Source organism: Brassica oleracea, chromosome C2 (assembly GCF_000695525.1).
Source record: "Brassica oleracea var. oleracea cultivar TO1000 chromosome C2, BOL, whole genome shotgun sequence".
NCBI classification, from domain to species: domain Eukaryota; kingdom Viridiplantae; phylum Streptophyta; class Magnoliopsida; order Brassicales; family Brassicaceae; genus Brassica; species Brassica oleracea.
The window spans coordinates 19,929,057-19,954,485 of record NC_027749.1 but is presented as its reverse complement, the minus strand read 5'-3'; the positions used below and the strand labels follow the sequence as shown (position 1 = coordinate 19,954,485).

The following is a 25,429-nucleotide window of genomic DNA, read 5'->3' as shown; positions in this document are numbered from 1 at the left end:
TTCTACTCTGTCCTTAAAATCTGCACAGTGCATGGTGAATATCATCAATTCCTCCTTCCCGCAACGTCATCTCTCTCTATCACATCGTCATCTATTTAATTTGCAAAACGTAATCTATTTCTCTCTCTTTCACCGAAGACTTGTAAGCGTAGAGGGTAGAACCGGATGAGGTGAAAGACAATTGTTACCCATTTAATTATGTCAAAATCATGTTCATATACTTAATTTCTCTCGCTATTTCACCAATTAGCCCTTAATTTTAAGAAATGAAAAAAAGAGAAACACTTTACTTGTGTAGGGTTTTTCCACCGAACGAAACGCCCTCCTCGTCGTGTCCTTCACCTCCATCTTCGACGGTCATTTCTCCGTCACAACCGGCTTCGTCTCCATCACCCCTACCGTAACTCGACTCTGTCTCCTACGTCCTCCACTTGAACTCACCTTTTGTCTCTGTGTTTCTCGACAAACCCGAATCGATTTCACCTCACTCACTTCCGGCTTCAGTTGCAACGTACTCTAATCTGGGAGTCTTTAATCTATGTTGTTGTTATTGTATATTAGTTGATTGCATGTAGAAATTTTAATTTCATCTAACCTTCGACTTCAAATCTGTTGAACATAGGTTTGGTTCTGAATGAGAATTGAATATTTTTTTTTTGTGTAGGAGAATTTCTGAGTTGAAGGAGAATGAGAGGCGTTAGAAGATATTTCTTGAAGCTGGGTGGACCAAAGGTTTCAGCTTGAGAAGACAATGAAGATTCTTCCTGGTGGTGGAGCTGATGAAAGCAAAATAGGCGTTGAACAAGTCAGGTGAACTCTGACTCAATATGTATTCCTTTATCAAAGCTTCGATGTCTGACCCTGATGTGAGTTGATATTTTTCTGTAAAGTTTTGATTTTTTCTTACGCTTATATTGGAACTTTGGTTTAAGTTGTTGTTGTGCTCTAGATGGAGAATATGGTTCACTTTATTGCTGATATTGGGGATGGTGCACTTATATGTTTTATTCTGTGTTTGTGTTGATAGGGAATTCTCAAAGCTTCTAGCTTTACATCACTCTGAGGTGCGGAAAGAGAGCAGGTTACGTGCTGTGTACAATAAGATCGAGAACGGCGTAGGTGTTGCTTTATCAGCCAAGTCTCTCTTGAGTGCTGCTCCTCTTTCTTTATGCTTAAGTGATTTGACGGGCAAAGAGTAGTTCCTCATATTTGAAAACTTTTATTATAAGTTCGTAATGAATTCTTTTTTGTATTGGTTCAACTTTTCTATGATTAATAAATAAGCTTTCTGATTGCCTGATTGTGTTTGCTTGCTTCGTGTTGTGTAATATGTTGTCAAAACAATTTTAATGATCTCATTTAGTATGAGCTTAAACAAATATTAATCATCTTTGTGGGGAAAGGTAAAGATGACCAGAACATTGTATTTGATCTGAGTTCTCAAGTTTGAGTCTCGTTCTTGTGATGCCAAATTGTGTATTTGTGTGTGAACCAGGTGATGTGTCCAACATGACTCTTGAAATAATGTAACATGACTCTTGAAATAATGTGTAATTTATAGATTTCTATATTTTATAATGTCCAAGCTTTTTTCTATATCATATGTGATATAACTTCCAAGCCTTTTTCCCAAAGGGATATTCGACAAAGAGGCACTTACGACTCATGGCATTGAACTTGTTTTGATTACGAGGATTGCAATAAGTGGTTAAACCACCATGAAATGAAATGAAACAACTTGATAATCTATATATATAAAAAAATGTTTGTCTTCCTTCTGTTACGCCACGTCATAAAGTCATTGACTGTGAGTGCGACACCTCTCTTCTTTGCATAAAACTCATCGTTTCATTAATTTTTGATGTGGGCTGCTGCGTTTCATAATTGTTTACGGTTTAGTGGGCTTTTTGTTCACACCGTGATATAGCCCAAATACAGAGAAATAGCCACTATAATGAAAACATATGTAAAGACTGAAACTTTGGAAACGAGAAGGAAAAGAAGGAGTGTACCGTGAGTTTCTGGATGCTACTGACTTCGCCTTGGTTGGAGGTGATATCAACGGTGACGGTTCATTTTGCCGCCACCTCCGGTAACTCAATAACATTCAAGAGTTTAAAATTATTGGCGATGGATTTTGCAGAGTATGAAGAGGCAGAGTATGAAGAGGCAGAGGGAAGAGGATGATGAGCAACAACACTGAAGAGGTTAAAAAAGAAAATCGAGCCAATTAATAAAAATATTCCACAGTTTAAGCGGTGGCGAGTAAATCAGATCAGTTTCTCAATTCCGCTATGACTTGATCAAGAGAGAAATATAGTTATTTTTTGTCCAAAGAAATATAGATATTATCAAAGTAAAGATTGCTCTGAACGAATCATAAGAAGATAAGGGAAGCAATCAAAGGTTTTTATTTCATTTTTTAATTAGTTATTGGGAATTAACATGAATGGAAGTGTCATACATGCACGGAGACATGCGTGTTGGTGAGATATGAGATACAGATTTTAAACTTAAAAGGGAAATAGACAAGAAGCAATGCATTCAATTCCCATTGGGTCTTTTCTTTTGAGCCTTATGTCTCAAAGAAAAACGACGGAACATAACCGAATTTACTTCGGTTTAGTTTAGATTTGATTCAGCTTAAATGCATGCATGATTTTAAGCTACACAAGTTTCATTCAATAAATAAATCAACGGAAAATTTTATTGTAAGAAATTGGGTTAATTGAAATTCATAAGATAGAAAACAATAAATAATTAAAAATATTTTTATAATTATCTAGCTACTTAATTATATTTATATAATATTTATATATCAAAATAACATAAACATATGATTATAATTAATATTTAGATAAGAAATCCGGGCGTAGTCTGGACCGACCCTAGTAATGAATAAAAGATGGATGAAAAAGATGACGAAAATTACCAAAACCTTATCTAATTCTGATCTTAATCAATCTAAAAATAAACCAGTTTTGAAATTAATGTAAATCGGTCGAAACTAAACATTAAATTAAGTTTGGTTTATATAAACCCAGATTTCCCTCAATAAATCTGCCACGACATAAAAAAAAAAGTCTACCACCACTTAAACAAAAAGTATACCAACAATTTTAAGTCGGATATATAACTATGCCGTAAGAAAATAAGTCAAACATAAGAAAATAAATCTGTACATAAGAAAATAAGTTGAACACAAAAATCTACCATTTATGATAAATCTGCTACGTCATTCGACAGATATATTCTTAAAAATCTGTTTTCTATTCAAATCGGACAATTAAATCTGCCGTGAAAACAAATCTGACGTTTCTAAGAAAGTCTGACGCCACTTTAACGGTAGATTTTTTTTCTATACATATTTTATAAACAGACTTATTATTCGACATATATATTTTTTTGAAAACATATCTGCCGTCAATCAAATGTTAAGGGTACTTTGGTTATAACTATAGACAAAGATAATTTCGACCAGAAAAAAATTCTAATGATTTTCAAAAAATATGAGTCATTTTAGTAATAACACAATTAATTTGTGTTATTTTAGTAAACTTCCCTTACAATTATGGTATGAATTTGTGATGCAGAAGATGAACAATTTCCATTACTCGTGCTGATCAATGTGTTTTAAATGCAGATGTTAGCAATATCCAAATATAAATATGTTTTCTAACACTTTTTTAATGTTTATCTAACACATTGTTGTCTTAATGTGAGGATGGGAAAATTTTAAGAAAGACAAAACAAAAAAACAATTGCAGTTTAAAAAGTAAAGTGAATGTGCGATTAAAAATACAATTAGAAAATATTTAGCTGATATAAATAAACAATAATGCGAATAAGCTGTCGCACGAAAGAGTATTTTCTTCTGCTCCTCGTCCAAACCCTCCGATTATGTCTTTGCCTCGATACAACTTAAAAACAAAAAACAATGAATCGTATGTCCAAAACATATATATATATATATAAAAAATAGAAAGTCTTACCTTGTCTGATAGAGTATTCCACGAGGGGGGAGGAGATGTAAGGTCGTTGAGGTTGCCAACAGATTTCATAACACTTGTGTTATTGCACCAACCGATAGAAAAAGAGAATTTTTTTTGTCAAACATTCACTCATCTACAAACAAATCACGCACCAAACATCTACAGAGACAGAAGGAAGAAGGAGACAAACGCAAGTGAGTACTAAACATAAAGAGACGGAACAGGAAACATACCCCATGTTTTGAGTATCGGACATCGTCCGGATCTTGATGGTACGTCCAGGAAAAAGCGAGGCCTCATGGCACTGCAAACAAACAAAGACTGAATTGGTTACAAAAGGCGTTAATGATATTTCTAAAGAAAAACAAAGGCTTTTAACCTCAGTGAACTTAAAACGACGTTCGATGGGGACACAAGGAGGAGCAATCTTGTCTCCGTTCATGATATGCTCATCACAGCAGCTGCACAATAAATAAATAAAAACAGAGACTCATCAGATAAAAAAAGATATAATCAAAGCAAATTTTTTTGTTTTCTTCTAGTCTTACTACCTTTCCATTCTAGGACGCTGACTCCAGGAGCAATCAAAAACGTGTCCTGCAAGCAAAAGATGATTCAAGCATTTTGACAGAAACTAAACTTGGTTACAAAGGGCTTTTAATGAAATCTTAACCGGTTTGTTGGGAGCAGGAGCAAGCTTCTTTCTATTCATCTCGAGTGCGGCTAATCTCTGCCTCCTCCTCCTAAGGAAGTTAATCTTGCAACCAGATCTCAGAACTCTAGTGGTTCTGTCAAATAAAAATCTACTAATGAGACAGAGACAGGTGGCGATCAACTAAGCACTAAACACAGAAGAAAACGTACCCAATGTTTCGACCAACAGAGATCTTCTTTCTATTCTCCATATGATGAGATCTGGCGTGAACAGACTTATTCGGGTTAACCCACCCAAGACCGCTGCACACAATCAGAGACTCTCTCAAATAGTAAAAAAAAAAAGAAAAGAATATAACAAAGCAAATTATTTCTTCTTACCCGGTCTGATAGAGAATTCCAGGGAATCCATCATCGTACTCTTTGTTCGTCGTGAAAGAGCAAAAATTAGAAGCATAGATCGTCCGGACCTTGGTGCTACGTCCAATGGGTGGAAAGAACGTCCTTTCCTCAACCAAAGGTTCGCTGCCGTAACAAGGAGGAGCAGCAGCAATCTTCTCTCCACCAGGTTTCGTCATACTAAACGCAAACAAGAGGAGACGATCAACTAAACTACAATACAAACACGGAAGGGAACTAAGAGACGGAAGAATCGACAACGTACCTCATGTTTCGTTTCGGTGAAGGAGACGAACGACCAAGGGCGAAGTATAGGTTTTTGGGGTTGAAACACCTAATTCCCTTTGCAGCTTCCCTTTAATACCATAAACTATTTCATCGCACTTTCACGTTTTGGGCTTACTTAAAAGCCTCACTATAATTATAATCCTATATTTAATTTGTATTTAAAATAATATATAAGTTTTTACACATTAACACAAACTGTAACTTTCAACATTCATAATTAATGCATAGTTTTACGGTTTAAATAGGTAGTTTTCTTATAGTGATTCCTATAAGAATTTTACAGTCGTGTATTCATCTATTCTTAAAGGATTTTTATAAACTTTATGCAAAATGAGAACTTTATAATATATAATTTTTAATTAAAACCAATTATAGTTTTATCATCACTCATAAAAATAGTTTTAAAGTTTAAATATTTTGGTCGTTATAGTGAATCAAAAATTATACAATTTTTATTGTATTCCTTATGTGAAAAAATATTTTTAATGATTCTATGTAATAATAAAACTATAAATTGAAACTCATCAAGTTTTATTTTATATTTTGGTTTTATATATTTTAGTCAATCTATTGTATTTGATAAAAATAGTAATAAAAATTTGTGTGAATTATCAGTTGAGTTATTAATAATATCGGAATTAAACACAAATCCTCTCTTTTCACTTCTCTCTCTCTAGGTGATTTTTAAAATGATTTCAGGTTCGTCGGCGGCGCGTGACTCCTTTTCTTGTTGTCATTTACCTGAAAGAATATGAGATGTAATAGGAGTTTAGTTTCCCGACAATAAAGAACATGAGAGATAGAAATTGAGATTTAGATATCTAAGAGAGAGAAGGAGAGAATGATTTCCTTAACTTGTAAATTTTGTTACGACACATATTTAAACTAATTTAGATCTGGACATAATAATAAATACATACAATATGCAAGCTTCTTGAGTAAATAGAGAATGTACAACTTTCAAAGTCATTTGCATGTCTGCAACGGTCGAATTGATACGTTTTTGTGGATGGGTGACAGTGAAGATAGTTTGCTAGAAAATTAAGCATAGATAGGTAGCTTGTTTGAATGAAACTAAATATTAAAAAAAATATATACCAATAAAAAATTGAGTCATTAATATTGGTTTTTATTTTGATGATGTATAACACTATAAATAGTGAGAAAAGTCTCTCATCATATAACAGATTCAAACTTTTTTACGTCAGTCTAAGAACATGATTAATCCGGGGTTCTTAGGATGAAGTTCTTAGCGGAAGTTAAGAAACTGTTTCTTAACTTTTAACTAAAAAAACTAAGAACCGGTTTTTAAATAAGGACTTTAATAACCGGTTCTTAATTTTTTTAGTTAAAAGCTAAGAAACAGTTTCTTAACTTAAATTATAAGAACTTTAATAACCGGTTCTTAACTTTTTTAATTAAAAGTTAAGAAACAATTTTTTAACTTCCGCTAAGAACACTACTCTAAAAACCCCGGATTAATCGGTCTAGGTACCTCAGCCTATCATTTTCCTTTCTTATTCAATTTTTTTTGTTTGCTTCAGTTGACTGATTTACATACCTCTTTAATCAAAGTCAAGCTGTTGAAAAATTCAACACTTTAAATTTCAACATATATATTCTGTCTCCATGTATCCAATCAAAAGAACAACAAATGAAGAAAAAATCAACACATCTCTATCTTCCATGCCTCCTGACGTTGTTTCTAGCGTTACTCCGTCCAACCACCGGAGACGCAAGAACTCGAGCCGTAAGAATCACATGCTCACCACAGCTCGAGCGCAACGAAACCGTTTACATTTCCAACTTCGTCGCCACGTGGGACAAAGTCCTCCAACAGGTTCAGACCAACGGTTTCGGAGTCGCTTCCACGGGTTCAGGACCATCTTCTAACTACGGTCTCGCCCAGTGTTACGGAGATCTGTCTTTAAACGACTGTTTCCTCTGTTACTCGGAAGCACGCGCCAACCTTCCACAGTGTTACCCTCAGAACGGTGGTCGTGTCTTCCTCGACGGGTGTTTCATGAGAGCTGAGAACTATAGTTTCTTCAACGAGTTCAAAGGACCAGAAGACGACGTCGTGTGCGGCGGGACCACGACGAGGATGAGGAGAGAGGAGAAGAGTTTTGGAGAAGCGGTGAGACTGGTGGTGAGAAACGCGGTCGCTGCGGCTCCTGGGAACGGAGGGTACGCTCGCGGTGCGTCTGCGAACGCGTTTGTGTTGGCGAACTGCTGGAGAAGTTTGAGTGCTGAGTCTTGTAAACAGTGTTTGGAGGATGCTTCTGCTTCTGTGGTTAGCAAGTGCTTGCCGTGGTCAGTAGGGCGAGCGATTCACACGGGGTGTTTCCTTAGGTACTCTGATCATGATTTCTTGAACAAGATACCAAGAAACCGAAGATCAAGAGGTGACAGACACGAAAAGGATAGATCTCTTTTATAGAAGAATCTGATTTTAGCTTGATCATAACTAATCAGTTGACTTTTGCAGGCTCTGTAGTTGTGATTGTTGTCTCAGTGCTTAGCTCTGTGTTTCTGTTCATTGTTGGAATAGCTGTAGGTGTTAATATCAGCAAACACCGGACCATAGAGAAGAAGAGAAGAGGTCAGTGTACATTGTTTTGTTTCTGATGAATCTATTGTAGAAGATAATATTCTTACCTAGACTTTTGGTTCAATTTCAGGATCAAATGATGTTGAAAAAATGGCGAAAATTTTGACTAACAGTAGCTTGAACTTCAAATACACAACTCTGGAGAAGGCCACTGGTTCATTTGACAGCGCAAACATGCTTGGACAAGGCGGGTTTGGAGCTGTCTTCAAGGTATGAATACGTTTCTAGTGGCTTCTCATGAAGAAATTGTGAGTTATGACCGGTCCTGAGATTTTTAGGGATATAAACAATTTAGTAAGAGTGTATATATATATATATATTTTTTTTTTTTTTTTTTTTTTAACGAATTTGGAGGTCTATATATATATATATATATATATGTAAACGTTTCTTAAAATTTTAGAGGTCATAGCTAATGCTTCACAAGCTTTTGCTAAGAACCGGCCTAACCTAGTGGCATCTCTCTTGGTTTATAGGGGGTTCTTCCAGATGGAAGAGATATTGCTGTGAAACGGTTGTTCTTCAATAACACGCACAGAGCAGGAGATTTCTACAATGAAGTCAACATTATCAGCACTGTTGAACACAAGAACCTCGTCAGGCTCCTTGGCTGCAGCTGTTCAGGACCAGAGAGTATCCTTGTCTATGAGCATATTCAGAACAAGAGCCTAGATCGATTCATCTTTGGTAAACACCAAATACTATTCTATGAGTCTCATTTCATTGGTTCCTAAAAGGAGATGATCATTAAGAATTTTACAGATGTGAAGAGAGGCAAAACACTAGACTGGCAGAGAAGATTCGTGATCATTGTTGGAACAGCAGAGGGACTGGTGTATTTGCACGAGCAGTCGACTGTGAGAATTATCCACAGAGACATCAAAGCAAGCAACATCCTTCTAGACTCGAAGTTCCAAGCTAAAATAGCTGACTTTGGTCTGGCAAGATCGTTCCAGGAGGACAAGAGCCACATCAGTACTGCCATTGCAGGGACTTTGTAAGATATTGATTTTGTTACTTCAGAAAATTAAATGTTTGTTATGATCCAATACTTGTGAATCTGCAGGGGTTATATGGCTCCAGAGTACGTGGTACATGGTCAGCTAACAGAGAAGGTAGATGTATACAGCTTCGGAGTTCTTGTATTAGAGATTGTAACTGGGAAGCAGATCACCAAAAGTGAAATGTCAGAATACTTGGTCACAGAAGTAAGTTTTGACCACAAAAGCAACTTTCATGAATTAAAATAGTAAGTCAAATTTTACTATCTCATACTAATTGGTGTGTTTTGTTTTGGCTATAAAAAGGCATGGAAACATTTTCAGTCAGGGGACTTGGAGGAAATATTTGATCCAAACCTGAACTGGAAGAATCATAACGACAGTATCACCATCAAGAAGGAGATAGTGAGGGTTGTTCAGATAGGGCTCTTGTGCACTCAAGAGATAGCTTCGCTAAGACCATCAATGTCAAAGGTGTTGCAGATGCTAAAGAACAAAAAGGAAGTATTGCCATTGCCAAGTAATCCTCCCTTTTTGGATGAAAATGTCATGGAACTTGCACATGTTTCTAATAGCACTCCACCTACTTATACATCTCATGCCACCATCTCGCAAAACTCCTTGTACTGTAGATGAGTCTTTGAAGAACTGCACAAGGACAGCAAAAGCAGTGTTGAGCACAAACCAAAATGTTGTGTATAAACCGAAAAAAGAGATAAAGAGTTAAGGTTATATTTGGAACTTGTTATAAGTAAAGAAGAGAAGAGATGAACTGATGTGTCTTATTCATTGTATAATGAGTTTTTTTATATATGATTACAATAGTTTGGAATGAACAAGTATGTTTATGACTTTCCATATGGACATCACCATAATATTCATAACATTTCCGTTTGATGTCCATTATACTAAATTACTTTTCAAAACGCCGTAGATGCTGCCTCGTTAAAAAATTTTTCAGGAAAACCCAGTGAGAAAAACCATGGTTAAGAAAAAAAAAGAGTGCAACGCGTAATGACTTCCCCTCATGTGTACATACGTCAAGATCTTTGAGATGGCTTAGTTTGATAAGATGAATTAACTTCTTGATAGGAACAGTGGTTAGCGCCTTGGTGAATAAGTCAGAGAAATTGTCACTTGAACGAACTTGTAGGACGAACATCGCGATTCTTCTGCAGTGCATGAGTCTTGATATGATTTGATCATTTTCTTTGATTTTCTTGACTTCAAAGACTTTAGATCTGTGATAGACGTTCAACTTTGAAATTACAGTAATTCTTTCGGGTGTCTATCATTTGTGTGTTCTTTATTGCCTCGTTAAAACTTTGTCATGGAAAAAACTAATAGGATAAAAACCATGATAAGGAAAAAGAGTACAACCACACACATTTTCATATTTTTTCCCCTGAAAGCAATATCTTCAAGATATGCATTCCAATCAAATAAATCTCTTTTGAAATTGAGAATATTATAATAAACTCTTTCGATTAGAGTATTCAAGATCTATGGACTTCTGGTCCACAATTCTCATTTGATACAAACAATAATTTCTTGGTCTATTCAGACTTCAAGCCAAATTTTTTACATACATTCTTCTAGACCTTCGCCTCGTACATACGAGTTATTCATTCGTAACTATAAAAGTTACTATATTCTTTCTTGTCATATGAAATTACATCTTTCAGTTATGAAAAATATTAGTAACTTTCTCAAATAACACTTTTAAGGATCTTCTAGATAACATCTTTTATTCTAGATGTCCAGTTCATAATACATAACAATGTAGTTTTTTCAAGATCTTTCAGAAAGAAATTGTTATAACTCTTCAAGAGTTTTGATTACATTCAAATCAATGATTCTATTGATTCATAATCTATTGATAAATACCAATGGATGCATTTCCATATAACCCATAAAATATTTCAATTCGATCGAATAGGTAGAGTTCCCGGGAATATGATTTCAATGTCATCAATCCTTCATGGATTCTATCTTTCAGGGATTATCAGTTTCCAGTGGATTGTATAATTCAAGTTCTTCCTTTAATGCCAGACTAATAAGGAACTTGAAAGTAGTTACATCTACCATATGATATTATGTCTCTTCACAATCAATTCCATATTGATCTTTCTATGAGCAACAACTCATTTCTATCCCAATTGTTTTACACCTTCAAGTGTATGGACTACTGGTCCAAATACCTCTCTTTTTCACAAGAGTTTGTATCTTTGTCTATTGCTTCTTTGTGATTTGGCCAATCATTTCTTTGTGTACACTTTTCAATAGACTTTGTTTCATGATCCTCTTTCTCATTCATCATATCAACTGCTACTTTTTAGTCATAAATATCATCGACGTCGATTTGCTTATCGGTTCCATTTTATTTCATACATGACATAACTTATTGAGATCTCTTCATTGTCTCAGGTACCTGAATTTCTTTCAGTCATGTTTAATGTCTCTTCTGGAGATCATTCAAAACTATATTGCCTCGTTTTGACCACTATCAATATACGCTCCTTTTCATATACGAGGATTCTTATCTTATGAACCGACATGTCTACCACGCTGCAGGCGTGACTAGCAGTTTGATATTGTTCTTCTATAACATCTATTCTTATTGGAGCATTAACAGCTGGTATATATGACTTGATCACTCCATCTATATGGGCTAGTAAATGTATCTAGCAACTGCTTTACTAAGCTCTACAACTAAATTATCTTTTGGAATTTTGTTTCACATTCTCTTTAGTACGAGGATCATTGATAATTCATTTCAACTTATTTTCTTTTTCCAGCTATTTATTTTCTCCCCCTTATGTTGTATATACTAATTCAATTTTAGTATTCAAATCAAGCCATACTTATATCCTTCGGGGATGGCTCTAAATTCTTAAGTATGAATGAAGATTCATATCAAACATATATTCCCAACTCATTAGAAAACTCATCTTAATTAAGCTCTATGTGAAGCAACTGGAATGTATTCCGCACATTCAACATTCTTAGATACAAAATGGTTGGTTTATGACCCAATACCAATTACGGGGAGAATTAGTGATTACTTGTTGGCTTGATGCAAATTATGTTGTTCAAATGTTAAATACTTATTTTCAGTGAACATGTCAGATACTTAAGACGTGAATTCACCAATAGTATAAAGATGCACAGTGGGGGATCAGTCCACCAACATCTCTTTTATTCATGCCAATTACTTCTTTTGGCTGGTGAAAACCGTATTACCATTTTATCTTATGAGCAAGAAACATATGTAAAATCATTCGCAAGAATCTTCTGGTTCTTCAATGAATATTCACATAAATATTTATGTATCTTTTTGCATCATTACTGAACCAAAACGGTCTAACTAGTTCATGCCAAATATTTTGTAAACTTCTGATGTACAATATTTGTATCTCCATTACACTAATCTTTATGGAGTACAATATATAAGAGGCTATAGATATTTTCTCTAAAATACTTATACTGCCTTGAGAAATATTTCTGATTTGAAATGTATATTTCATTTCTTTTACTTATTGTCTCAACATAAGTGTCTCAAAATCTCAGATTTAATGATTCATCAATCTTAATTTTAGTGCAAACATAATCTTCTGGATGTTTCACTTATAATAAAATGTGAGATTCTTTAATTTTTTCCCTCGAGATGATAATACTATAGGTTTATCAATCTCGACTGAATCTCATTTTTTGAAGCAACAACATACCTACATGGATCATGTATTCTTTCTCATACCCTTCCAACTTTTGAGACTTATAAGAATATAATGCAATAAGGATTTTAAATTGCATTCTTATAAGCAGTAATATTATGTACTCTTCTGGAGCATTCATATATATCAACTTGTTAAACATTCTATAAGATTTACTACCTTTTATTGTACTCACAATAATTTTTGAATCATATCTCTTCTTTATTACCATCTTTATTTTCTCTAACTTCAATTGAGAGTATGAGTTCTAAAAAGAAACTCTTTGGATCTTGACCTTATTGACCTTATGTATATTAACATTCATGTCTATAACCACTTTTATGTTCATTTTTTTTTTGAACATTACTATTTGTGTGGATTTTCTTTCCACAAAATAAATGTCATATTCTATTTAAGAGAAAGATCATAATCAACTAGACGTGATTTATGATCTTACTTCAATAGCTCACTGTTTTCTGAGTCTCAAGGAGACAAGATATAAGTATAAACTTTTTTAGTCTTTTTTGTTTTAATCATATGTCTACTGGACAACATTACTTGTGTAAAATATTGTATTTTCCAATACATATACATCTTTAAAAAGTTTCTTCAAGAAAAATTACTTTTAAACTTAACATCCAACATAGTTAGATTTATTTACAGACTTCAGGTCTTGTAATTTTTTTTTTTAAGATACAAATACATAATGAGCTTTAGGTAATCACTTCAGATGATTATACCTTTCTTTAGATTTTTTTCAAAACTCATGGATCTCTTAAGATCAAGCCTCAAGCTTAAAAATCTAGTGAAATATAATAATAAAATATATATGTCAATTATATAGAGATAAGTAATATCCCAAGTAATTTACTACATTAAAAGTAGATAATATTATTGTAGTAATTATTTTATTGACTAGCCGTTTACTATCATGTCATTAACCATCTTAATATTGACTATTTTTCATTGAATATTTAAACAAAATCAGATGACATGTATAAATTAATTTATCTAATCAAACTTTACTTGACTATAAATCAATATTAAGCATAACATGTAAACAATACTTATCTCAATAATAGAGGTAAAATGTCAATTGAAGATCTGACATAAGGATCATAAAGATGATCTTTGAGGCCTTTTTTATGTTTTTGGGCTAGTTAGAATCTCTGCAACACTTAAAATTTGCTCATATAAATATGACAATTTGTTAGTAGACATTAATATAAAACATGTATGCACATAAACTAATAGTCATCTAAACCAAATCACTTTTTTTTTTCAAACCAAATAATTAGCTGCTGGCCAAATATTTAATCATAGATATATACTGTATTGTAGTATGGCTTGATAATCAATAGTTAACCAAACAGGAAAATTACTGTAAGACAATAGGCTCAATGAAGCTATTTGAACTATTAACAGTATATGATTATCTATTCACACACTGTCAGAATAAATCAACTAGGTTTAGTTAACACAATCAATATGCTTAAACAAGCAGAAAAAGTAAGCGGTAAACTTCACCATATTAACAAGATCCAGTTATAATAATTCACTCAAAAACACTCAGCCGTGTGAATGAACAGAACACTAACAACTCTTAATATATTCACAATATTATTTTAATAACTCTTGGTCATAGTTACATGCAGCAAGTCGTTTACATGAAAGATAATATTAATAACTATATGCAATTGTAAACCTTGACTTATGCAATCTTAAAGTGCATGAATTTTTAGACACCTTCTCAGACACCTAAACAAGTTTGTACGTAATTTTTGTAAAGTTTGCAAACCCTTCTCATATTTAATATAAAATTCACATTTTGGCACAAAAAAAAGTTTGTAATATTTCAACTTAACGGAATATTCTCTATATGCTAAAACCGATTGCAGACGTGAGCAAAATATTATATGCATGTTATTCTACTAGTTTAAGCAAATATGTAAAACAATAATATTTGTAAGCAATAAAATCAAGCTATCAAATTTAAACGTATTCAAAGAGGCTAAGCAATAAATCCAAACTTATAATTTTACTTGCTATAAACAAAAACTAAAATATACAGCAAGATAACAATATCATAAATTTAAAGAACATGTTAAACAATAACGAGCATCATGAAACAATTATGTTTATTAGACGGAAGTCAAAATTATACAATTAGCTAGTCACTAAATAGCACGTAATAGAATATGAGTTAAGTAAAATCATATACATACGAATGTGGAAATAACTATGAGTTGAACTCTAGCTTATAACTGTCGGTATGATCTCGTGAACGTGATCAAACGATTTTGCTACCACCAAATAGGGGCAAATCGATATTATCGACTAAAGTCGTTTAAAACTCAAACTCTTAGATACGTAGATGAATCATGAGTTGATAATAAACATGATTCTAGTATTGATAAATAATATCCATTATTACAAACCATGAATCGATAATAAACATGGTTTGAAGAAGGATTGAATAAAGACCAAGAACGTACTAAAATCTATACCTTTTAGCTCAAGACTGTTAAAGCTTCGTGCTGATAATCTGTTATAAGTAAAAAAAAAAAAGGAACTGGTGTGTTTTATTCGTTGTATAATGAGTCATTTATATATGACTACAATAGTTTGGGAATAAAGTCTTATTTGGAGTGAGGAACAAGTATATCTATGACTTTTCATATGGACATCAACATAATATTCATAACAGAACTTGAATTCTTTTTAATCAATAAATACGCTTATTCCATGCGTTTCATATATATAGTTTTTTCATGTTTTCTCAAATATCAAGAAAATATATTAAATATTTATCAAAAAATCATCACTTTTGTGATTATCAAATTTTCAATAATATTAACCAATAGCAATTCACTAAATTCAGTTTTTTTCAAGTTTAAATGTTTAAAAATTAAAAATATATGTTTGTGAAATTATTATTTTTCCTTCTAAAACATACTCCTTCCATTCTACAAAGATGTTTTTAAAACTGTTTCATAAAATAGAATTTTTGTATTTTATATGAATTTCTGTTATTTAATAACATTAACTAGTAAAAATTAAAATTGAATATTAAATCATTGTTGTTTTAAATTTATTGATAATAGAATGATGTATTTATAATAGAAATTTAAAGTAATTTTTATGTGTCAAAAATATGATTTTTTTTTTTAAATAGAGAGAATTTTTAGAAACTCATGAAGTGTATATGTATTCACCAGCAATTTAACAGATGCAAAAGGAAAAAAAAAAACATCAAAACCTAATTCATAAAGGAAAACACCAAAGGGGGTGTATTCAATCTAAAATTGAAGTTATTTGATTTCTAACGAGGTTTTAGATGATTTTAAAGAATTTCAGATAATAAAATGATTTTTGTTAAACCACTCTAAAATATCATCTAAAACTATGGGATTTGAGTTTTAATGTTTTTAACTAAGAAACTCCACCCAAACGCTCTTAAATCACCCGAAAACTTTAAAATTCCACAACTTAAAATATTTTCAATAACAGTGGATTTCAGAGTACTTTATAAAATGTCAAGTTCAATAACAGTGGATTTTAAATGAGTTTTTAAAATTCACTTTTCAATAACAGTGGATTTGTCATTTTAACATAAATCACCTAAAACTCTCGGTTGAATACACCCCCCAAAACTCTTTTCCTTTTTTTTGGAAAATACCAAAACTTAAATAAGACACCCAAATCATGGGTACGATAATACCAGCACTAAGGGCCCGACTGGTTTAAACGCAGCGATTGCGGTTGCAGGTGCGGGAGTTTGCGGATGCGGGTGGTTGCGGTTTCAAACGTTATTAAGTTTTTTGTATGACTGGCACAACGTTTGAAAATTGTTGTGTTTGCTGGATATTTGTGACTGATTGATTATAAGATATTGCAGCGGTTTAATAATAAATTACCCATATTAACATATTATAACATTATAAAAAAATTAAAAAACATACTATTGTAATAAAATATAATAATTATCAATATAATATGATTAATAAAAAAAATTATTTATAAAAATTTTAAATTAGTTGAAAGTTATAATTTTAATAAAATTTGTTTTGAAGATTTATATTAAAAAATATTAAAAAATATTTTATTTTGTTTTATATATGTGTATATCTTTATATATGTGTGTATATAAATGTTTAAAAATTCTAATAAATAGTTAGTTTAATTTTTTATAAAACAAATTATGATATTGTTTGTGAATTTTAATTAATATATAAAATATGTATATATTTTTCCACCCGCAACCGTAAACGCTAGCTGGAATCAGCTTTTTATTTTAAGAGGTTCGAAGCGGTTTGTAACGGTTTGTATGATTGTTTTGAAACGATGTCAACTGATACCAACAGCAAAAGCTGCGTTTGCGGATCGTAGCGGAAAAATCAATCAGACCCTAATACATCGGATCCCATCAAAATTTTGCAGTTTAACATGTTCAGACTAGAATAGTATTAGAATAGGTGACCTCATATAAAGTACTCATGCTGCATCTCTTTTAAGATTGATCAAAAAATAAAAAAAGATTGATCAAAAAATAAATAAAATAAAAAAAGACACCCAAATCATTTACGAGATCTCGTGTCAAGAAGCTAGCTAGTAGCTAGGATGCAGTTGTGAAATGAAGTAATTTTTGTAAGCATCTGAAAAGATAAGGATGATAGGTCTGAAATTAAAAAGATCTTTGATTTCTTCTCATTTAAGCCCCTTTTAGTCTGCGTGAATTTTGTGCAGGCTAGGCCTTTTTAAAACATTTAATTTTGTTAGGTAGAATTCGGTGGACCTCTCTTCTCTAGAAGGAAGGTTTCAAAAATCTTGCTACTTTTTTGACCAAGCAGTAGAGACTAGAGAGATAGAAACAGCAAATTTGGTTGACTATTATTACACACCTATTTCATCAGTCAAGCTACTGAAACAGAATACATATAGATCATGAGCACAAACCAAAGTCTCGTCTATAAACAATTAAAAAGAGCTAGCTAGTATATATCTCTGTTCGGAAACTCGTTAGGCGCTACGCGTGCGGCACACACGGGCCTAGCGATTTATTAGAAAAACGGAAAAAAATCGGGGAATACGCGGCGAGGAATTTTTTATACTTTTATATGTATTATACGGTATTATATGTATAATACCACATTTTATACATATAATACAAATTTTTGTACAAAACATGTTTAGGAAATACAACATTGATACTAAAAATCATAGATTTATAAAATATAATACATCATTAATACATAATAATACAAAAGGTTTGTATAATACAGGTTTTATCATAAACCCCATTTAAAGCCCAGTCCAAAGTTCAATTATCTCCTCTTACGTCAATAATAATAATAAATAAAAGAACCATAAAGAGACACGTCAATTTTGTAAACCTCCCACATCGCTAGATGATGGAAATGACAAAGGAATTCAAGTAATATAAATAAGATACGAGTTACAGAAAAAATTACACAGACTTCAATTAAGCCAAGGCCCATCGTTGTGATTGGGCTTAAATTAATTAAGTCAAAATAGTCTGTTGTTATCCGATTTAAAGTGGATAACATTATTGTGCGGGCGCTGATTTAAGTACCGATTAGTTAAGCCGAATTGGTCAAAATCGCAGCGGCTGACCTCCGTTTAGCGTTTTAGCGGCCGCAAACGCGGCTACGCGGCCGCGTTTTAGAACAAGGGTATATATATATATAGATGTGATATTGAGTAATTTGTTTACCAGATGGGATCCTATGCAATGGCGATAGTAAGTTGATGGAAGTATTGAAAAAAAAAACTCAATTGAGAAGCCCTTTTAAAGATCCAGACACAAGATAATGAATGTGTTTCGCATGAAAACGCCAAGCCATTGCCAACCTCAACTGATAAGCTTCAACCTTATTGGAAGATAGAATGTTTCAGCTACTCAAGTTATTTGAATATTTGTATTTTAACAATGCTGTTCCAGTTACAACTTGTAACAAATTGTGTATGTAATATTAGGACTACATTTACATGAACTAGAGAACCAGATGGTGGATATGTGACATAATTAATATTACCCATATATATATTTTAATAGAAAGGGTCGTTTCGCCCCTCGTCCGTACATGTAAATATTCTTTTCGTTTGGCCTAGGACTCTAGGAGTTTAATTTACTGGCAATGACACTCCATGTACCGAAGCTTTTAGCTTCCTTTTTTTTCTTGGCAAAACAATGTAATATAAAATTATACAACGCATGATGTCAATGCATAGGCTTCTGTTACGTTTCATTCCTCGGTAAAGAAAGTTTCACTAGAATCGTCCATCATAGCGAACGGCATGTTCTGGGATGGCTTCCAATGGCGTTTCCTTTGGTTTATAAACCAGTTGTTGATTTGTTTTTGATCCAAACCCGTTTCTTCAGCCAAGGCTATTTTGTCAGCTTCCTGCACACATTTCATACGAGTTGAGATGCGAATATTAACACAACAGTGACCAATTGTTAGGCTATGACTGAAATATAAAAACATAACATCCGGTCTCCATTAGTATATACGGTCCAAAACACAGCACACTTACAGTTGGGTAAGGCCATTTATAATGAACATTCCACCAATCAAGCAATGCTTGTCTTGCTTCTCTTGGTAGCTTCCCTTTCTTCTTCTTCTTGGAGAACTCGAGTTTCAATGAACTTATATGGCTACCGAATTTACGCAGCAGCTGGTCCTTGAGTTCCCGGTCATTACTTCTTTGTTGGCTGTCCTGGGTTGCTACGTCATCACCTTCTCTTAGTTCTTCGTCTGATGAAACCGCACCATCATCTGTTCATATAGCAGAAATTATTGACACGCAGAAGGTCAATCAATGCTTAACATTAAGATATGATATGACTGCATCATTGTATGCTCAGCTAAACGGCTAAAACAAGAAAAGAGCCAAAAACATATAGAAGGGAGTCAAATGGCTTAGGGGTAAAAAAGGAAAAAACAAAGTAGCGAGAGAATATCGAGGGCTTCACAAACACGCAGACAATAACTGTTGTCGTGACTGAACAAGTGTATAAGCTTCCATTTTTACTTGTCAGAGGACCAAGTGCTCCCCTGGGGCCTACCACTGCCCACCGGAGTCACGACACGTGTTACCTTTTCTGAGCCTTTGGGGTATAGAAATGACCCCCGGAAATAACGCTTCCACAACACTTATGATCTTTTTTGCGATGACCAAACTGGCCCCATAATGTTGCTGCCACTAATCAAATTCGTGGCACCATATTTTAAAAAATGGCACTAGAGTTTTCTCACAAGTAATCGCCAATCATCTGATTAGATAAAAGATATTACCTACTATACTAATATCATAAGGCATTAATGCCAAAGAGGCAACGAGATATATAATTTGAGAAAACAATCTCTTTAAATTCTGCAACACCTTCACGTAAAAAGATGTAACATTCATTCAAAAAAACATATATAATTTCAATATAGACATCCCATGATATGAATCATATGATCATGTTATGGGTTTGGTGTACATAGAAGGAACATCTTAAATGCATAGACACATGGACTTAGTGATCTTCAGACAAATAAGACGAAGATAGTTCATACCCATCTTTGCTAGTTGAGGAAGGCATGTGCAATAGTAACTTAGTTTGTTCTTTACCTATTAGCCGAATTCCCTGTTCGGGATAGCGCTAGGCGCTAGTCGGGCGGTCGGGTTGGGCCTATCGCCTAAAGAGAAAATCGGGGATTAATCGAAAATTATGCGGAGCGAAATTTTTAGATTGTTTACTATGTTATAAAACATGTTAATCTTTAATTGCGTATAACATTAATACATTTTCATGTTTAAGATTGTATAAAACACACAAATAGAATATATAAACTTAATATAGTATAATTTTCATCAAAATTATGAATATAAATGATATTTATAAAATTTTAGATCAAATAAATAAATAAAAATATTATTAAAAATAATAAAAAAAATAGATTAGGCGGCTGCCTAAGCGGCTAGGCGGTCATTTAGGCGGTCTAGGCGGAGAAAATCGGATATCCGATTTTTTTAACCGATTTGGCATTAATCGGGACGGAAGAGTGACGCGTAGCGTCCAGACGGCCGATTTTTTAGAACAGGGGCCTAATTTGATTCATAAACATCAATGCATTAACAAAAAAAATACCAAGAAGGTAACGACACGAGGAAATAACATGGCCCACTATGGGCACAACGCAGGGACGACATGACAACCACTATTACTAAGCAATAGTTGAAAAGGATGGCAAGAAAGTGGAGAAGCATTAGTCATAGATGATTGGGTTGTACAGAGAAACCCTATTTTCTTTTTCCCCTTTTCCTTTATAATCAGAAGAAAAAAGCTTTTAAAAGAGGAAGTTGCTATTGGGTCACGGAGGGATCCACCAGCGGAATCCACGGGAGTCCATGTGACACCCGACCACCCAATACACCCCGCTTTGTTCTTCCATTTTAAGCCCTCTTCTATTTAGAATTTAAAAGGTCCTATAAAGTTTCTAATTCAAGCTTATCATGCTCTCTCTTTTTGTTGTTAGTTTTACGTGAATAATGCGTATTTTATTAAGAACCCTACTATGTGCAACACGACAATGGACACGGCTCTCTTAAGTGATCATGACTAAACAACTAATGTGCAATCACTATTAATTTTCTTTCTAGGCATGGAGATCATACCGTCATGTCTAGAATACAAATTGCACTCTACAACACAAAACTACATTTTGTAAGATTACTCTAGATTAGACTTGGCATTCCTAAGGCATTCTGATTCTAATCTAGTATTCTGATATGAAGTTAAAGCAAATTATGAGGCTAGTCATTTAGCACAAAACATCAAGAAACGAGAAAAAAAAAGAGAGCAGATCAATGATAAGTCCAATTGTTATGATAAACATCACTGGGCCAAAAGAGGATATTGTTTATTCCTAAAGCATATTAGCAAGAAAAGAAACCAAAGCACGTGACTGTGAAAACAGGTGAAACGAATACATTAGGATGTTTTTGATTAGTTTAAGATAAATTCAGTTGAAAAGAAAATCTCTTCTCGAGAGAGTTAAGAAGCAGGAAAAGCTATTGGCTAAGGAAAAAAGATAGGTTCAGAAGGTAATACATATCCAATCAAAAAGAAAATACATGAGATTACCCAAGCAAAAAAGTAAGTTGTACTTCCAAACTTTAAAATATAAGATTATAAACCAAACATTCGCCCACTATAGAAAATTCAACCTGCAGTGATCCGTTTTAAAACCTTTTGAACATGATTCCCTACGCAAACTACAATTAATTAAATACGATCTGATATGTATTAACAACTTTTCCAAATTAAACAATGCTAACAAAGTACAACCGAAACTGCATTTGATATCTACAGACTACATACAAAAAAGCACGATAACAAGAAGCCTACAAAAGCTGAAACCCACGATTTTTAGTTCCATTTCTTTACAGCTAGCTCTTATCAGGTGTAGTTGAAGAAAGAAATGATTAATTTAAAATCCCTAAGATCGTGAAAAAGCTTAGGCGGCTAATAAATTATTGTACACTAACAAAGACTCTACACAAGGCAAATAAAGCAGTCCTTTAAGAAGAAGAAAAAACCTAATAGTTCCATATATGGGGTAGTAGTAAATACTCACCAGGTTATATCCTTCTTAACTCAGAAAACAAACATAACTTAGTATAGTTCCAACAAGATTACAAGATGACAAATACATTAACCACGCCATGCAAAATACAACCACTTGGCCAGAAAGCATTTTAGAAGGCTAATTATACTATCTATGCGCATTAGCTCAGACATTGGAACTTGAAATCTACCAAAGATTTATTTTTGCTCTTTTAGGTTCAAGTAACACAAAACCCAACCAGCTGACTTATTCAAGACATTTTGTGTACATAGTCAAGTGAGGTTCGTAAAAGATAAGCACATGCGAGTGATTTTGTAGACGTGAAGAAATGAACACATTTGGACTTGACTGAATTCAAATGTAAGACTAACACACAATGTATCCAATAATAAGGACAGATGTCTACAAGTTGGGGATTGTCAACTACTCCCTCCGTTTTATCTTTAAAACCCTTTACAAACGGGGTTAAACTATTAACCCTGATAATACACTATAAGTTTATCTCTCTGATAATGAATTTGTTTGAAAATCTTGATCGAGTATATAAAAAGGATTATATTTTTGTGAAACAAAGCTCAAATCACACAGCAACATTTATTATAAAATGGAAAGAAAAAAATTCTGAAAAATGTTTCTCACCAAGAGAAATTGGGAGCAGTTAAAGAACTGCCAAAGTTTTGTTTTACCCATCAGTCTTAATGAAGATGAAAACAGCATAAGCCTAGCGACTCAGATTGTCTAAAACATGAAGTAAAGAAACAGTCTCAAGAAAATCAGTGGCATTTTTAGTAGAACTTATATGACTAGGTTTTTTTTTCTCTTATCATTAGTTTTTCACTGGAAAGAGGAAGCATTTTAAAAAAACTTTCAGTACGACATTGAAACGTCAAAATCGGAATCTCTACCGCAAAAGTTTTTGCTTTCATAGACCATTTTCTTTCTGTCAGAGAAGATAATAATACAAACTAAACATATAAAGTAACAAAAGAAAAGTATAACAAATACAAAATCATGCACTAGGAAGAAAATATCGTTGAGCAAGAGAAAATCCCACCCACTCCTTTTGCTTAACACCATCTAAAGCCCCACGGCTACTAAACCATAACGGATGAAGAAAAATAATGTCACAAAGTTTAGCTTTTCACAGGAAACACTTGCAAGTCAAACAACAAGAACCATTGAAGGAAAATGGCAGTAAATATGTAGCAGAAACAATCAATGTTTTCACCATAATTAGGGTTTTATATTTCACTTCTTGTTTCTACAACTGGACTCGCTAAGAGCATGATTAACCCGGATTCTTAATTTATGGTTTTTAATTCATGATTTGACATTTTTTTGGTTTTTTACATTTTTCGGCTAAGAACCGGTTCTTATATCTCTTATTCATATCTCTTATTCAGGAGACGGTTCTTAGCTACTCCACCCTAAGAGTCGGGTTAATCATGTAAGTTAACTTAATTCGTTCACCGTTGTTATTATTATTAAAATATATATATAAAAGGAAAAAACATGTGTCAGAAGGTTTTCATCATTTCCCAGGAACTGGTGTGGAGCACCGAAGGGAAAGTTCTGGCTAAGATTTACCATATCCGCTACATATGTAAGGTGAAATTTAAATAATAGGACAAACAGATCAAATAAAACCTAAAGACTGAACAAGAAATCAACAGTACATGCAAATAAGAAAGAGATCATTTTAGAGCTGACCTGAAACTGAAAGGCCTCTAGCAGAAGCGGGACCAGTGCACAGGTCCTGAAGTTGCGTTTCGATCTTGTTCAGGAAAGTTGTAGCCTCATCGAACGGCCTCGCCAGATCGGATTTGTACTTAACCAATATATCGCAATATGTTTCCTAAAATAGCAAAAACGATTTATAGAAAAAATTAAAAGGTTAGACAATTAAAGATCGAGACCAAGGATGAAGTGAGAAACCATGAATTCATCAAGTTCAGGATCAGCTCCAAAGCAAGATAAAGGAGCAACATCTCTCTTGTACACATCGTTCTCTCCCTGAATCTCTTCCAACACATACGCTATCTCCAAAGGAGCTCCCACCTGCGAATAAAGTAACCAAAAAAACATATTCATAAGCACAACTGAACTTGGTTGTGTGTATATAAATCAACCAATCACCTTTTGACAATCGATGTAGGTCTGAAGCAAGCGAGGATACAAAGGATGAGATGCGATTTTTGACTTAATGACACCAAGTGAGGGGTTGTCCTGATCAGCTCTTCGAGCAGGCGGCGCGATCGAAACCTCCGAGGACAAAGCAGAAGCTGCTGCTGAGTAAAGCTCGTTGGATCCAAACACGTGGTTTTCTCCGGCGGATGAACAAATCAAGTTATGGTAATCAGACAGCGACATAAGACTCTCCGAAGAAGACATCATCAGCTCAGCCTTCTCCGAATAATCTCCCGCCGAACGGAAACCGCACATTCTATCCATAACGTAGCTTTGATCTTTCAAGCCTTTTCTTGTCTTTACTTTACTTTCTGATGAAGCAAAAAGTTACGAAGACGATGAAACGGAGCTGCTCCACAAACTTGTATCCAGTTCTACTGCGTGGGGAGAGAGAGACAATGAAAAAATAGAGTGAGTCGGTCTCGGACTGTCAATCGAGGGCATGATCGTAAATAAAATAAACCAAAACGTTTTGGACGAAAAGAATATATTTATATTGAAAATTACGAATTTAGGTATAAGACCTATTTTTTTTTTTTCTCTGGGAATTTTATTGGTGTATATCAAAACTAGTCATGATTAATGTTATAAATTGAATGGGACAAACAAAAAGGTGGTATTGGATCACGAAGAAATAAGACAAGCAGGCTGATCATGGTTATATTTAATTTACCCGAATCTATTCCTTAAACACATATGGCAAGCCTTTCTTCTTTTTTCACTCTCCTGAATTTTAAAAGTGAGTTAGAGTATATTTATATATAGTATAGAATAATTTGATAATGTCGCTTATGCAAATAATACTAGTACAAATAAAATAAAAGTAGCTTTATTAATAAATACTCTAACAAGAACATCGCAAATATCATTATACTGATATTACTTAATAATATAATTAAAATTTAAATATACAAAAATAAATCACTCACATAATAAAAAATGT

General features: G+C 33.5%; 3 protein-coding genes across 3 annotated transcripts; 1 reads left to right on the top strand and 2 right to left on the bottom strand.

The window, feature by feature from the left end:
- Positions 1–3,718: 3,718 nt before the first annotated feature.
- On the bottom strand, positions 3,719–5,392 carry LOC106325959. Its single transcript, XM_013764007.1, has 9 exons — positions 5,311–5,392; positions 5,028–5,225; positions 4,857–4,949; positions 4,666–4,780; positions 4,544–4,589; positions 4,372–4,453; positions 4,226–4,296; positions 3,993–4,065; positions 3,719–3,920 (listed from the first exon to the last, which is right to left on the bottom strand). The coding sequence occupies exons 1-6, from the start codon at positions 5,313–5,315 to the stop codon at positions 4,431–4,433; spliced, it is 480 nt and encodes a 159-aa protein (XP_013619461.1). The 5' UTR covers positions 5,316–5,392; the 3' UTR covers positions 3,719–3,920; positions 3,993–4,065; positions 4,226–4,296; positions 4,372–4,430.
- A 1,595-nt stretch (positions 5,393–6,987) lies between these two features.
- LOC106325178 (cysteine-rich receptor-like protein kinase 2) lies at positions 6,988–9,766 on the top strand. Its single transcript, XM_013763201.1, has 7 exons — positions 6,988–7,738; positions 7,822–7,935; positions 8,015–8,154; positions 8,421–8,631; positions 8,707–8,941; positions 9,011–9,152; positions 9,252–9,766. Exons 1-7 carry the CDS (start codon positions 6,988–6,990, stop codon positions 9,579–9,581), a joined length of 1,923 nt encoding a protein of 640 aa, XP_013618655.1. The 3' UTR covers positions 9,582–9,766.
- An 8,951-nt stretch (positions 9,767–18,717) lies between these two features.
- LOC106325770 (homeobox protein knotted-1-like 2) lies at positions 18,718–24,920 on the bottom strand. The gene is made up of 5 exons (XM_013763819.1): positions 24,436–24,920; positions 24,235–24,357; positions 24,010–24,154; positions 19,217–19,458; positions 18,718–19,083 (listed from the first exon to the last, which is right to left on the bottom strand). Exons 1-5 carry the CDS (start codon positions 24,748–24,750, stop codon positions 18,925–18,927), a joined length of 984 nt encoding a protein of 327 aa, XP_013619273.1. The 5' UTR covers positions 24,751–24,920; the 3' UTR covers positions 18,718–18,924.
- Positions 24,921–25,429: the final 509 nt, after the last annotated feature.

Excerpts from the sequence above, each read along its gene's own strand:
- LOC106325959 (XM_013764007.1), bottom strand. Across the intron at positions 4,590-4,665 it reads CTCCTGCTCCCAACAAACCG|GACACGTTTTTGATTGCTCC; the intron begins GTTAAGATTTCA and ends TTTTGCTTGCAG. Across the intron at positions 4,454-4,543 it reads CAGCGTCCTAGAATGGAAAG|CTGCTGTGATGAGCATATCA; the intron begins GTAGTAAGACTA and ends TTTATTGTGCAG.
- LOC106325178 (XM_013763201.1), top strand. The coding sequence starts at position 6,988 with ATGAAGAAAAAATCAACACATCTCTATCTTCCATGCCTCCTGACGTTG. Across the intron at positions 7,936-8,014 it reads CATAGAGAAGAAGAGAAGAG|GATCAAATGATGTTGAAAAA; the intron begins GTCAGTGTACAT and ends GTTCAATTTCAG. Across the intron at positions 8,632-8,706 it reads CCTAGATCGATTCATCTTTG|ATGTGAAGAGAGGCAAAACA; the intron begins GTAAACACCAAA and ends AGAATTTTACAG.
- LOC106325770 (XM_013763819.1), bottom strand. The coding sequence starts at position 24,750 with ATGGATAGAATGTGCGGTTTCCGTTCGGCGGGAGATTATTCGGAGAAG. Across the intron at positions 24,358-24,435 it reads CCTACATCGATTGTCAAAAG|GTGGGAGCTCCTTTGGAGAT; the intron begins GTGATTGGTTGA and ends CTTTATTCGCAG. Across the intron at positions 19,084-19,216 it reads ATAAATGGCCTTACCCAACT|GAAGCTGACAAAATAGCCTT; the intron begins GTAAGTGTGCTG and ends AAATGTGTGCAG.